Raw genomic sequence first — 14,355 nt, 5'->3', positions numbered from 1 at the left:
GTCTATATTCCTAGCTGAGATCTGAGGATTGCGATTCAAAGCCAGCCTGGCAGGAAAATCTGTGAGACTCTTATCTCCAATAAACCACTCAAAAAACCAGACTTGGTGCTGTGGCTCAAGTGGTAGAGTACTAGTATTGAGCTGAAGAGCTGAGGAACAGTGCCCTGCCTGGCCCAGAGTTCAAGCTCCACAACCGACAAAATGAAAGACGAAGACGAAGAAAAAGAATTCCATTACTGTGCTTCAAGTATAGCTCGTTTTAGCATTCTTAAAACATGATCAACATATAGTTAGGTGAAACGAGGTTATATTTCTTAGAAGAACAATTTTAGCAGATTGTCATGATATTTTCCATATGTGCTTCTATTGTAGGACCTATGAATTAATTACAGACCTATAAAGAAGAATATTCTATCTGTACTCTCATTAAACAAATTCTACATATAAAATTTATAAAGTAATCCAGTATGTAGCCACTTAGTACCATTCTTAAGCCAGCATGAAGAAAGATTTGCTCATTTCTATTTTAACAGTTTTTCTAACCTTAAGACTTAAAAAAATATTGTTATTGGCAATACACCCTTCATTATTTGGAGGACTCTTTCTGCATCTGTAACAATGAAATGATTTCACTTACATAAATACTAGCAAACAGTTTATAACTTCCAGAGTTATGCCAAAAATTATTCACTTAGGAACCCCTTGGGTAACATATATCTCCAGTCTCCCCAAAGAATAACTATTATGTTCACTGTTCAAATAATTTACTGACAATATGCATTATTAATATACATGTAATGCATGATGTAATTGATACACATATACAATGGGAATTATTTCCAAAAATTTTTCATAATTTGCTTTTCATAACTTCCTTGTCTACTTCAGAGACAAGGAAACTTTTTTTTTTTTCTGAACAATTTGTTTTAGAAGAGAGGGGCTGATCACAGCCTCAGACTGCTTCCCAAGCTTCTTTATAACCAGAGTAACCTGAGAAGTAACCAAAGAAGTGTCCCCAGAGTTTTGTCTGTTTGTTTTCTGCTTCAGCACCATCTCTAGCTTTGGCCTTTCATGATAAAAGACTTTAGCCCCAGCCTTTTGCTTCCTACAAAAGATCCCACGTGCTGCCCTTTCACAGGATTAATTGCAGTGTTCCCACTTGCAGTTATATCTTCTGTTTCTCTCGGTAGACAAAATATTACATTTTATTGAACCATACACTGTTTTGGTCTCAGAATTTCCCAAAACCAATTCCTTCATATCTAAGCAACATTGTTCTTTCTTCTATCCTTCCACCCATCCATCCATCCACCATTTAATCCAGCAGTCATTCATGGTGTCTCTTCTGTATATAAAGTATAAATAATCACAATATTTAGAAAAAAGGAGAACAGATAAGGTGGATACCTGTTCTAGATCTTATGGATCTATTGTCATGTTTTTTTGTATGTTTGTCTACATTTTATGTAAGTATTGTTAAGTTACTTCTAGCCAAAAAGAGGTACCCAATGAAAACCTTTATTTACACATATTTCATCCATCATTGATTGTCATTCATTTTTTGTTCTTATCAAAAATGCATTAATTTCTTTTATGTTGATTCCTTTAAAAATTATTTTACTTCATAGTTTGGTTTATTTTATACTTTTGTTTGTTTTCTTTCATGGCTAGATTTCTACCTTGTCAAAGATCCCTGTTTTACAGGGTAGCACAAAGTCCCCAAGATACAGCTCAGCCTACCCTAGGATGACTAAAAATGCCACATGTTCTGACACTTTTTTAATATAGCCCACTTCAGTGAGCACCACAGCTTGTTTGCCAAACTCAGGATCAGGGAATAAGGTAAGGCAACAGGCAGCAGGTCAATTAACTTGGAAGAAGGTGTTACAACACAAATTAAGAAACACATGAAAGCCAAGATGTGAAATTCTAAAGTATTTGACATAAAAGCAATAGATACTATTTTTTTAAAAATATAGTTGAGGAAGTGGCTCTGTGGCTCAGGTGGTAGAGTGCTCACCTTGAGCTGAAGTGCTCAGGGATAGCACCCAGGCCCAGAGTTCAAGACCCACTACCGCAAAAAAAAAAAAGGAAAAAGAAAGAAAGAAAGAAAGGAAGGAAGGAAGAAAGAAAGAGAAAAGAAAGAAAGAAGAGAAAAGAAAAAAGCAACAATAATAATAAAATATATAGTTGAAAGGTTTTAATAAACAGCCTCCTATCAAAAGAGTACAAATATCTTTTTCTAGATATAATCTCCATTATTATTAGTTATTTGATTGTTACAAAATATCAAATACAAACTAACAAAATAAATTAGATTCTATTGCCCATAATATTACGTATATAATGGGTAGTATCATTTATGCTAATTACAATTGCATTATATATGAGTCAATTTAGGTGCACTAACAGACACATTTGAGTTTTTCACTACACCTTACACTTACTATCTCCATGCTCTGTAAACAATTACACTAACTCATTAGACCACAAAGTTAAAGCATACTCAATATTTTGTGGTAAGAATGAAATCATAAACAGATATTATACATTTAGAGTAGCTGTCACACAGGTATGTAACACATGGTCTTGATCATTGTGAATGCCCTACAGCTGGTCATTGATGACACACAAATTACCAGGCTATTGAAGATTTTTCAGTAAAATTAACAATTTGAGGGGATTCATTTTACCTATGATGTCCTTTAGAACCTGAGTTTCTGAATTAATTTTCAGAACTCACTGCAAGATATTATTCTATTTTTATAAAACATCTGGTAAAATAATAATTCGGTGTTACAGAGTAGCAATACTTGTTAGTACATGGCATTTTGTGATGCAAATTAAAAGAAATATTTGTATTCGTGCAGGAGGAAAAATAACCAGAGAATAATCCCCTTGTATAATTAAGACAGTGATCATCTACAAGAACAGCATATCTTTTTGTTCTCCTCCATCAGGATGGAGTCACCAAGAGTCCAGAAAAACGCTCCTCTCTCCCAAGGCCTTCCTCCATCCTCCCTCCTCGCCGGGGAGTATCAGGAGACAGAGAGGAACACTCCTTCTCCCTCAACAGTTCCATCTCTTCTGCAGCTCGACGGACCACCAGTAGGTTCATTTTACTTTGGTTTCCTAGAGCTTAGTACAGATTTACTATATTTTACAGTATTCCAATAAAATGTACCCTAAGAACAGATGATCTTTATCCTAACAACCAGAAAATCCAGACAATAGCACTTTGAGTCAAAACAATTGATGGAGCAAATGGGAACAAATTGCTTTGTTATCTACTGAACAAGGTTGAGATAGAGTCATTTTTGTAAGAATGTTTTTCTCTCTCTCCTCTTTGAAATTTAGGCAAAAAAGAGAATTCTAAAGAAATAATTAATAGAGAAAACAACAAACAGGCTTTTATACATTTATACAAATACTTAATTTGTATTTCCTTATTAATTATTCTTTTAGTTGAATTAACAGTGCTGATGATTAGTTGATTGATTAAAATCAATTCAAATTATAATATCTAAACCTTATTATTAACATAAAATTTTCTATTACTAGGCTTCAAATATAGCTTCTTTTAGTATTCTTAAAATATGATCAATATATGGGTAGGTGAACTAAGGTTATATTTATTAGAAGAGCAATTCCAGCAAATTGAAGTGATACTTTCCATATGTGCTACCATTGCAGGACCTGTGGATTAAGGTAGAACTTGCTTAATGCTGTACAGCTAATAAGTGGTTGAATACGATTTTCAGCCCACTGACAATTTCACAAGCCACCCTCCTAAAGATTTCTCTACATTACTTAGAGAAAGTAGTATTGGAGAAATGCTCTGTAAAATCACTTGCAGAATTATAGCTCTGTAATATAGAAACAATCATAAAATGCTGGAAATTACAACCACTATTGTGTTATAGCTAGCTCTTCCACTTACTTTAAATAAATAAATGAATATATAAATTATATATTATACAGATATACATATATATATACATATATACATATATATATATATACATACATACATACATACATAGTACTGGTCCTGGGGCTTGAATTCAGAGCCTGGACATTGTCTCTGAGCTTTTTGCTCATTTAGTGCTCTACCACTAAGCTACAGCTCCACTTCTGATTTTTTTCTGAGTAGTTTATTAGAGATAAGAATCTCATGGATTTTCCTGCCCATGCTGGGATTCAAACCTTGATCCTGAATCTCAGTCTCCTGGGTAGCTAGGATTACAGGAATGAGCCACTGACACTGAACCCTGCAAAAATACTTTTAATTACAATATTAGAATAATTGTACTCAATACCACTTAATTTCATGAAAAAAGAAACAACCATCTTTTGAAGCTTGTGCTGAGAATATTTTGATATCTCAAAATTGTTTTTACCATGGCTAAAATATTCAACTGAACTAGTAAGGGAAAGTAAGAGTTTGCAGTCTCAGCAAGAAGAGCCTTTAACTCCAAATACCTAGAGCTAGAATTGAACATTAACAGTAACCCCAGTGATGATGAGACAAGACAAAGACTCCAGGTAAGCACAAAGGAATGTTTTAAGTCATATTTCTGTATATTGCTATGGAAACAAAATGGTGCTTTCAATATAAATGCAGTTCTTCAAGCTTGTGTGTTCTGACTTTTAAAGTGTATCTGTATGTAATTTGGTTTTTAATTTGTTCTGAGCCAATGATGTTTTTTACTTCCTAACTTCTTTATCTGACTGATGTTCACAAGCACTAGGTCATTTGGTTTTTTTTTAAAAAAAAAAAAAGCATAACTGATACTCATGATACTCTGATCATCTGAGGACTTTGGGACATTGGGCCATTTTAGCATTATGTAACTCCCACTTTCTTATCATTTCCTTTTTTTTTTTTTTTGTTGGTGGTGGGGGCTTGAACTCTGGGCTTGGGCACTGTCCCTCAGTTCTTCAGCTCAAGGCAAGCACTCAACCACTTGAGCCACAGTGCCACTTCTGGTTTTCTAGTGGAGATAAGAGTCTCACAGACTTTCATGCCCAGGCTGGCTTTGAACCACGATCCTCAGCTCAAGGCAAGCACTCAACCACTTGAGCCACAGTGCCACTTCCGGTTTTCTAGTGGAGATAAGAGTCTCACAGACTTTCATGCCCAGGCTGGCTTTGAACCACGATCCTCAGATCTCAGCCTCCTGAGTAGATATGATTACAGGCATGAGCCATAACTTCACACTGGAATGTTCTGGCATTTTATGGAACTTTAAAAAAGATTTGAAGGAAACAAAACTGTTCAGAAAGGTCTTTTAGTCCAAGAAAGTCATTGTCATGTAGGAGTTGACAAGATAAATAAGAAAATTTTCCAGGTCTGGTGGCTTGTACCTGTAATCTTTGCTACTCAGGAGGCTGAGATGTAAGGATTGGATATAGGTTCAAAACAGACTGAACAGAAAAGTCTGTAAAACATTTATCTCCAATTAATCAAAAACAAAAACAACAAGCCAGAATTAAAGATGTGGCTCAAGTGGAAGAATACCAGCCCTAAACAAAAAAGCTAAAGAACAGTGCCTAAGCCCTGAGTTCAAGTATGATAAATAATTTAATAAAAGTAACTAGAGAAAATTTTCAAAAGTATATTAAGGTCTTAAATGTGCTTCTTTCAGGGTAAATAGAAAACACTAACTTTATCATTTAGATTAGTAGAACATAATTTATGATAATAAAAAATTCCAGGAGCTGGGAAGGTGGCTCAGTGGTAGAGTGCTTGCCTTGCATGCATGAGGCCCTGGGTTCAATTCCTAAGCACCACATAAGCAAAAAAGAAAAAAGCCGGAGCTGGCGCTGTGGCTCAAGTGGTAGAGCGCTAGCCTTGAGCTGAAGAGCTGAGGGACAGCACCCAGGCCCAGAGGTCAGGCCCCACAACTGGACCCAATAAATAAATAAATAAATAAATAAATAAATAAATAAAATTCTACATGTATTGAATAGCATTGGGAAGTTGATTTAGCCTCATACTTCAAGTCTTAATAGAAAACGTTTCTTTTTTATGATACTTAAAATCATGTTTTATAAGTATAAACCCATTTTATTTCAGAATACATTATATATATATATATATATATATATATATATATATATACTACAAGGTATATATATGTAAACATTTTAGCCACTCCCAGAATATTACCACAGGTCATTCTCCATATAGCAAAACGCAGCTAAGTGCACAGCAGTGAATCTGAATCCAATTCATTACGTTAAAAAACAAATCTTGAATACCTGCTATGTTCTGCCACCATAAAAATCACAGGCTAGGTACAGAAGAAAAACATACAGAGAAATTCCTTCTCATAGAATATCTCACCTACTCAAAGCTGGTGAATTCACAGGGAATATATCTAAGGAAGAAATAAGATTTCTGGAGAGATTTGACAAAAGGGTATAGTGATAGGGTTAAGCATATATTAAAAACTGGCTTTGAAATGTTAATTTTATGGAAAATGAGAAAAAAGTATAGAATGCACACAAATTTTCACTTTGGTCATCTTGTATCATATTTCATATTTTTTGGATAAAGAAAAATGTTTATCCTTAAAAGACTAGAAGGACACAAAACAACTTTCTCTTAATGCATGAAAAGTATTCACTGAAAGAAGAAGTAAAATCATGTTTCTCTGGACAATAGAACCTAGACCAAAGGGTAGATTTATGCTGTCTGCAGAACACAACAATCTAAAAGCTCTGTTAAATTTATTTCTTAAAATATCCAGCAAAGACTAAACTACATGACCCCATACTGGAAGAACTTTCTACAGCTATACCCAACAATCAGCTACATCCAGTAACTTGTCTTTGTCCTTCACAAAATTTTACAAGATCCATTGATTTTAGTTGTGTACATCTTCAGTAGTAAAAACTAAGAATCATGCCATATATGTGTCATAAATGAAGGTTGACTTCTTTTAAAACTGTGAATTCTCACAAGCTAATAATTATATCTGCTTTAGAATTTAGTACTATCTGAATAAATGAGCTCTGATATTCTTACTTCTTAGAAATAATAAAATCTTCCCTACCTGTTATGTATTTTTGTTTATTTCAACATGAGTGGTATTCCAGAAACAGCTTAAAAATCTATGTGTTGTACTTTATTATATCACACTTAGTTCAGAAAAGCATTTGACGTAGCATTGAAAATGCTTTGAAGCAAATCTTAGGAAAGGAAAATGGAGACTGAGCCAGAGATGAAGAAAGATATGTATTCCAAAATCCTGTATAGTTACTAATAGCGTTTGAAACTTTAATTTGACTCTAAACTGTCCAACTATTGATCAAAGTAAGAGAGAAAACAAGTCATCCACAAGGTTCAGTGTGATTGCATTCTTTTTTCTTTTCCTTTTTTTTTTTTTTTGCCAGTCCCAAAGCTTGAACTCAGGGCCTGGGCACTGTCCCTGAGCTTCATTTGCTCAAGGCTAGCACTCTAACACTTGAGCCGCGGCCTTTTCCATTTATGTGGTACTGAGGAATTGAACCTAGGGCTTCATGCATGCTAGGCAAGCACTATACCAATAGGCCACATTCCCAGCCCCATGATTGCATTCTTGAAACAGCCCGTTTTTATAATGAGAAATCAACCTTTTTCAGTCAGAAGCTAAGTTTCATTACAAAGGGAATGAATGATACAATAAAGCGATGTCTGACAGCTTTTACTTAATGAATATGTAGACCACAGAGCTACTCATGTAAGCCAGAGGTATAACAAGATTCAATAGGAACCTTTCTACATATGATAAACATGTTAACTGAATACACAGTTCTAGATTGTGTGTACACCTACATCTTTATCTCAGAATGAATGTATTTATGGAGAGGGATGAGTGATCATATGCCATTCAGGAATCTTCTGTGAACAGGATCCACATGCTACATTAAGCATACCCTCTGTTTCCAGCAAAAGACAATCTATATAACTTAGTTATTTCAGATAGAAATTGAGTTTGGGGATATTCATGATGAGAACTATGGAGAGCAAATCAAGAAAAACAAAATCAAGTCTTATCTTTGTGGCAATTAAAAAAAAATGTGTTCAAAAGAAAGTCACCAGCTTCTAAACCTAAAGATAGGAGGACCTCACCTTTTTTTTTTTTTCAACACTGTTGCAATGATTTGTACTTATTTACAAATACCTTAGGAACTAAACAGCTGGGGAGTTCTGGGGACATTTTCAATACTGTGGTTTTTGTCCCACTTGCTTGTTAACATAGGGTCAGAGCCAATTCGCAGAGCAGGAAAAAGTGGCACCTCAACCCCCACAACCCCTGGATCCACTGCTATCACTCCTGGCACCCCACCAAGTTATTCTTCACGCACTCCAGGCACTCCTGGAACCCCCAGCTACCCCAGAACACCTGGAACCCCCAAATCTGCCATCTTGGTGCCCGGTGAGAAGAAAGTGGCCATCATTCGCACTCCTCCAAAGTCGCCTGCTACTCCCAAACAGCTCCGGCTTATTAACCAACCACTGCCAGACCTGAAGAATGTCAAATCCAAAATTGGATCGACAGACAACATCAAATACCAGCCGAAAGGGGGCCAGGTAAGAATCCTGTGGTCATCTCTTTACTGCCAGAAAACCTCACTCATTTATATTCTCTTACACGAGTTTTAATCCAACAGTTCTCAAAGAGCAAGGGAGATGGAGGTGTTCCTGAGTTACTGGTTATGGAGTTGTGGTTACTGGTTTGTGTGGAGTCTCAGTAATCTGAGGAAGTTATCTTATAAAATATATGTTCTGTTTTTCTGGATATTATTAGGTAACATTTGGTTAAACCAGACCAAGAATCTTCTAGTCGATTTCAGAATGGGTCTCTATGGCTTTGTGTACTTTAACTTAAGAGATATGGATTTTGTTTTTTATTTTGGATCAGGACCATGAGCTTCTGTCACTATCTTTCATGATTCCAATTTTGTCTTCTTCCTGTTTCCTCAAGGAGTCACTCTCATATTTATTTCAATTGAGAGCATGGTTCACCAAGTTATTTCTCTGACTACCTTTGCCTGAATATTGCAGAGGACAAGTGTTTATGTTGTAATAAACAAGTAGTTCAAAATAATTCTTCTGAATGAAGCTATAGCTCAGGAACTTCTGTTTAAGATGAGATGTATTGCAGTTATTAGCAAAGTTTACTTCAAACTCTGAACAAACACTCATCTCTTTCCTAAGCAGGGGGCTGTGAGTTCTACCCTTCCCTGAATCTAGCCCTATGCTATATATTTGGGCAAAGCTTGGAAAGAAAAAATACAAGTATTTAATATTATCCTTTGATACTAATAGTATTTTTACATTCATCAGTTTTGCACATTAAGAAAGGAAAATATTCTGGGCCTTTTAAAAAGTATTGTATTATTTTTATAATTGGCCATAAATAATATGGAGAGACAATTTGAATGAAATCTGTTTAATATTGAATGGAAAATTTCTTGTAGCTTTATGAGAGAGATTATAAAATGAAATAACTGCTTTCTAAATAACTACTATTTAAAATCAGTTCTATTTATATATCCTCATGTTCTAAATATATCCTTAACTGAATATGATTTGGGATTTTTTTAATGTCCTAGAAAAAGTTGATATATCTTCTTAGAATTGCACAGAAATATAAGTAATTTCTAAGATAGTGTTCTGAAACTAAAAAGAAAATATAATGAAAATGAAAGATATGGATAAAAATTAATATAGAATTTTACAATACATGGTTTTGTTTAAAGGAGTCCTTAAGGTCAAGAAGAATGATTTTAGCATAAGCTTTGCAGCAATTTCTAAGATTAAATCGGTCCTCTCCCCCACAAAAAATGCTAGGATGTCTGTTTTCTTTTTACCAATTCTAGTTGCATTTTTATGTCTAATTTTACTTGATTTCCACTATATTTGCCAATTCATGAAGTTGATGTAAGAGACTTTCTGTTTTCATATGTACTGAAACTACTTCAAGATCGTATTACACAGGCAAGAGTAAAGACATAACACAAAAATTACATCAAAAATAGCCTCAAAAATCAGAGTCATTTAAAGGAAAATCTCTTCTTTCATCTGGTAAGTGTTAAGTTGCTTTAGTATTATCTTTGGGTCAAATAACTTGGAAAACATCTACTGCAGTGAAGTTATAAAATGATTTTTGTTGCAGAAGCAAGAAATATTTCCTTTGTAAAATGAGAGACAGATGGAAGATATTTACCCTCTATTTTGTAATAGGTATGCAAATGCATTTGAATTATAGAGAGAAGTAAATTCAAAACTTGATACCCATTGCAACTGAACTGCCTTTGTAGGAATAAATATATATATTCACACTTCACCACAATCTCCTTAAAAGCCTCTTTACAGTGTATGATCTTCACAAATTCATGGAGTGAGGAAGAGCTTTTTTTGTTTTTCTGTACATGTTAAACTACTAGGGGACTGAACAACACTTTTGTAGTTCCTAGTTTTTAGAATGATTGAAAATCAATCCATGTAGAACTCATGGAAATGATCAGCATGAGAAGTTAAAGGTACATATACATGTATATTTAAATAAATTATATTTTTTTATGCGTTCTGTTACTGGAGCTTGAAGTCAAGGCCTCGGCATGGTTCCTTAGCTTTTCTCACTCAAGGCTGGCTCCCTAGTACTTGATCCACAGCTTCACTTCTGGTTTTTTGTGGTTGCATGGACTTTCCTATCTGGGCTGGCTTCAAACATTGATCCTCCGTTCTCAGCATCCTGAGCAGCATCAGCCACCATCACCCGCTAAGATATTTCAAACAGGACTGAGCACCTTTAAAAGACACTTTCCTCTGATGGCATGTTGCTCTCAATTTTTGATTTGTTATCCTAGAAGAGACAATGAGCTTTATTCAGAAGCTACATTGTATAATGTGGGAACTCAATAACTTCTCAAGTTAGGAAACTTTATTTTCCCCTGATTTGAACATTTATTGGTCTTCTGGACATATACTATTTATATTTTCTATCCCTTATCTCTTGTTAATGCTCAGTTTTCTATTGCTAGAGAAGCTCAGCTCAGTGGTTCAGTTCACTGAGCCAAATCAATGCTTAATGGAAAAGATAAGCTAGTTGAAGATATGATGAACTTTACAAAAAGCAATAAGGTTAATCTTCTTAGCTAAAACATAAATTCCTTCTACTGGACAGAGCATATATAATCATGGATTCACTGTAGATAGTTCGATGTATTCATTTAATTGGTTATTTTAAAAAGTCTAAGTGTATTAAATTAAAAGTATTTACAGTAAGTTCTTCAATCTACATTCAATTTAAATTTTAAACTAAGGCTAGCTTGATTAAAAACAGTTTCTCTGAACATATAGCCTGAAAAGTTTAGACATCTTGATAAATCTTTCTTGTGTTTGTGTGTTTTCTGTCTCTAGTGTTTTCCTGTCTATATATAGGGTTTGTATTTTTAAGAGGAATTTAAAATTATGTAGATTACCCTTACATGTTTAACAGGCTTTTTGTTTTTTCTCCCTCAGCTTTATGAAAAGCATAAGTTCTGTGCCTTCATAATAGTTAAGTAATTTAACATAACTGATGAGGCATTTTCAGAATTCATTTTTATTGACTACTCATTGGATGGGTTGGTTCATGAGACCCTGATCTCTACTTGGCCATGTCTGAATATCTGATTGAGGCCTTGTAAATTGTGTTCCATTGCTTCATTCATGACTACAGTTAGCTATTCTCAGATCAGCCAAGCTAATCTTCATGGTATATGCAAACAAAATGTGCATATTAAAGGAAAGAGCACTGTTCATCTTTAATATAAAAAAACCTTGTGGAATTCCTCAGCCTGTTACCTTCTCAGACAGTGTAATCCTGTCATCTTTTTTTTTTTTTCCAGTCATGGGGTCTGAACTCTGAGCCTGGGCGCTGTCCCTCAGTTTTTCAGCTCAAGGAAAGTGCTCTACTGCTTGAGCCACAGCGCCACATCTCACAGACTTTCCTGCCTGGGCTGGCTTTGAACTGTGATCCGCAGATCTCAACCTCCTGAGTAGCTAGGATTACAGGCGTGAGCCACCAGCATACGGCTTAATCCTGCCATCTTAAAAAAAAAGTCCATTTAAATCCATTAGACTAGAACTTATAAAGTATATTATTACTTTCTAGAAATAAATCAATGTACTTTCTGAAGTACCCCATTTTCAGATGTTCCCTCATAGACCACCAGAGACCACGATCAATGCAAACAGCAAAGAGTCATTTATTGCAAGCTCGAGCTTGGTCCTCCGTGCACTTGGCAACCAGTGACGCTAAGAGGCCCTGAGCATAGAATCAGCACAGTTTTAATAGTATTGAACAAACAACTTTAAGGAACTTTTACATTAGAAATTACATGATTGGTTAACATTTAAAGCAAGCTAACCTGGGCAAATATGATTGGTTGACCTTTACATAAAAATATCCTTGTTCCATAGCTTGACCAAAAAACAGTTGAGTCACACCTGTACCAACAGAATGCATGGCATGTCTCCCCCTGGGCCCTGGAGAACCGGTTGCTGGGGACAACACCACTTGGGGGTAATCACCTGCCTTAAGGAAATGCCATCTATGGCTCCAAGAATTGTGCATGGCTTTCTGTCATAAATTCCTAGCATTGTGGCTAAAGTGGGCCACGAGTTAAGTCGCAGAACTGAGATGGGGTCTTAAGTATTTTACTTAAGAAATGAAATTCTTAATTACTTAATATGAAATTTTGCTTAGGTTTTTCACTTTCTGTTAGGAAAATGGAGGAGAAAGGAACAGGCTGGACTCATTCTCAACAGGTGAGGACTCTGTATTGAAGAGCAGTGAGGAGCAGGCAACCTTCCCAAGAGATTGGAGGTGGTGCAAAAGGTGGGGTTGGAGTTAGGTTTTTATGGGTCCAAGAAGGCTTAGGGCTGGCGGAAGTGAATAGAATGTTTATCTCCAGGCTTAGATCTGAGTGCCCTGCCAGTGTCATGCAAATCCTTGCACACTGGGGTTTTTCCTGACTTCCTAAATGCCTGGGATAACAGGGAGGAAGTCAATTCTTCACTTTCTATCTCTTAATTCTGTATGGACCCTTTGAATTTAATGGAGCTATCTATACTTTTCACTACCTTAGTGTAAGACATATTTTTTGTCTCTTGCTGATGTCACTCCAATAATTGTTACCTGGTGTCCCTGTATCTATATTTGTCTCCACTGGATGTACTATAGCCAGGATTTCTTAGATTTGTAAGTAAACATTCCATTGTCTAATTAATTATTTAATGTCTAGTTTTGTCTACCTAGAATATTATACGTGATATCCACAAAATGAGAAATGAGATCATCCTATCTTCAGAGTCCTATACTTAGGAGGTACCCAAGAAATATTCATGCAGTGAAAGTTGAATGAGTGTCATATACCATTTATACAAATAGACCCTTAATAACACTGGTGACTATGAATACTTCATGCTACTGTGATTATTTACCTAAATAAACTTTCCACATTTGGATCGCAATGGTATTTGCTAAAAGAACATATAGAGGCATGCTTATGAAATAGAATACGAAGACAGAAAGACTGAATGAGACCATTTTTTCATTCATACATTTGTTCATATTTGTTATTTATTAAGACGACTAAATTACTTCATGGCAAAACAGGAAGGGGACTTCTGAAGTATGATCTCTAAAAACCTAGGCCAACAGGGGGTCATTTGTTTTGTTTTGCTTCTTCTGCTTTTTCCTGTTCTCTCAGCCCACATAGGGTCTTGCCTTTATTTTAGTTTTAAGAATAATTGCTAAAGTAGAGGAAGTTATAAAATGCCCTATAAAGTTAAAAACACTGCGTCAGGCCAGCATTTTGTAAAAACCTATTCAGTGAAATGTTTTACATTTTATTGGAAAGATTTAGTTTAATATTTATTTATATTTTTTTGGTATCAAAGTCATCATTATCCCCAAATGAGAGGTCTTTAAGATCAGGCACCCTGTCTTTATTGCAATAGGATTTTTGTAACCATAATTCAAACGTCTAAGGTAGGTTAATGAAAAATTGGGGAGTTACAGTTTGTAAATAGTTGTCAAATACTGTGAAAATTATTACTTTGAGTTTATCAAGTTGAGACCTATGGAGCCTCTTTATACTCATTCATAAGCCAAAGAAGAACATGGAAACTCTGGGCCTGGGCTCTGTCTCTCAGCTCTTCAGCTCAAGGCAAGCACTCTACCACTTGAACCACAGCGCCACTTCCAGTTTTCTGGTGGTTTATTGGAGAGAAGAGTCTCACGGGCTTTCCTGCCAGGGCTGGCTTTGAACCACGATCCTCAGATCTCAGCCTCCTGAGTAGCTACAATTACA

At 35.4% G+C, this 14,355-nt stretch overlaps 1 protein-coding gene across 33 annotated transcripts in view; it reads left to right on the top strand.

Annotated features, from left to right (window-relative positions):
- Map2 (microtubule associated protein 2) overlaps nt 1–14,355 on the top strand; it is a 266,088-nt gene that overhangs the window by 235,505 nt on the left and 16,228 nt on the right. For 32 of the 33 annotated variants that reach the window (XM_070018343.1, XM_070018353.1, XM_070018116.1 and 29 more), the window contains 2 exons: nt 2,961–3,108; nt 8,250–8,581. In XM_070018343.1, the coding sequence (XP_069874444.1) occupies nt 2,961–3,108; nt 8,250–8,581 (480 nt within the window). The remainder of the gene's footprint in view (nt 1–2,960; nt 3,109–8,249; nt 8,582–14,355) is intronic. The other variant, XM_070018232.1, reaches the window with a different exon arrangement.

The sequence above is a fragment of the Dipodomys merriami genome, unplaced genomic scaffold (genome assembly GCF_024711535.1).
Source record: "Dipodomys merriami isolate MVZ:Mamm:240054 unplaced genomic scaffold, mDipMer1.0.p SCAF_1, whole genome shotgun sequence".
NCBI classification, from domain to species: domain Eukaryota; kingdom Metazoa; phylum Chordata; class Mammalia; order Rodentia; family Heteromyidae; genus Dipodomys; species Dipodomys merriami.
Note: the sequence above shows the minus strand (reverse complement) of the source record. Positions and strands in the feature narration are given on the sequence as shown.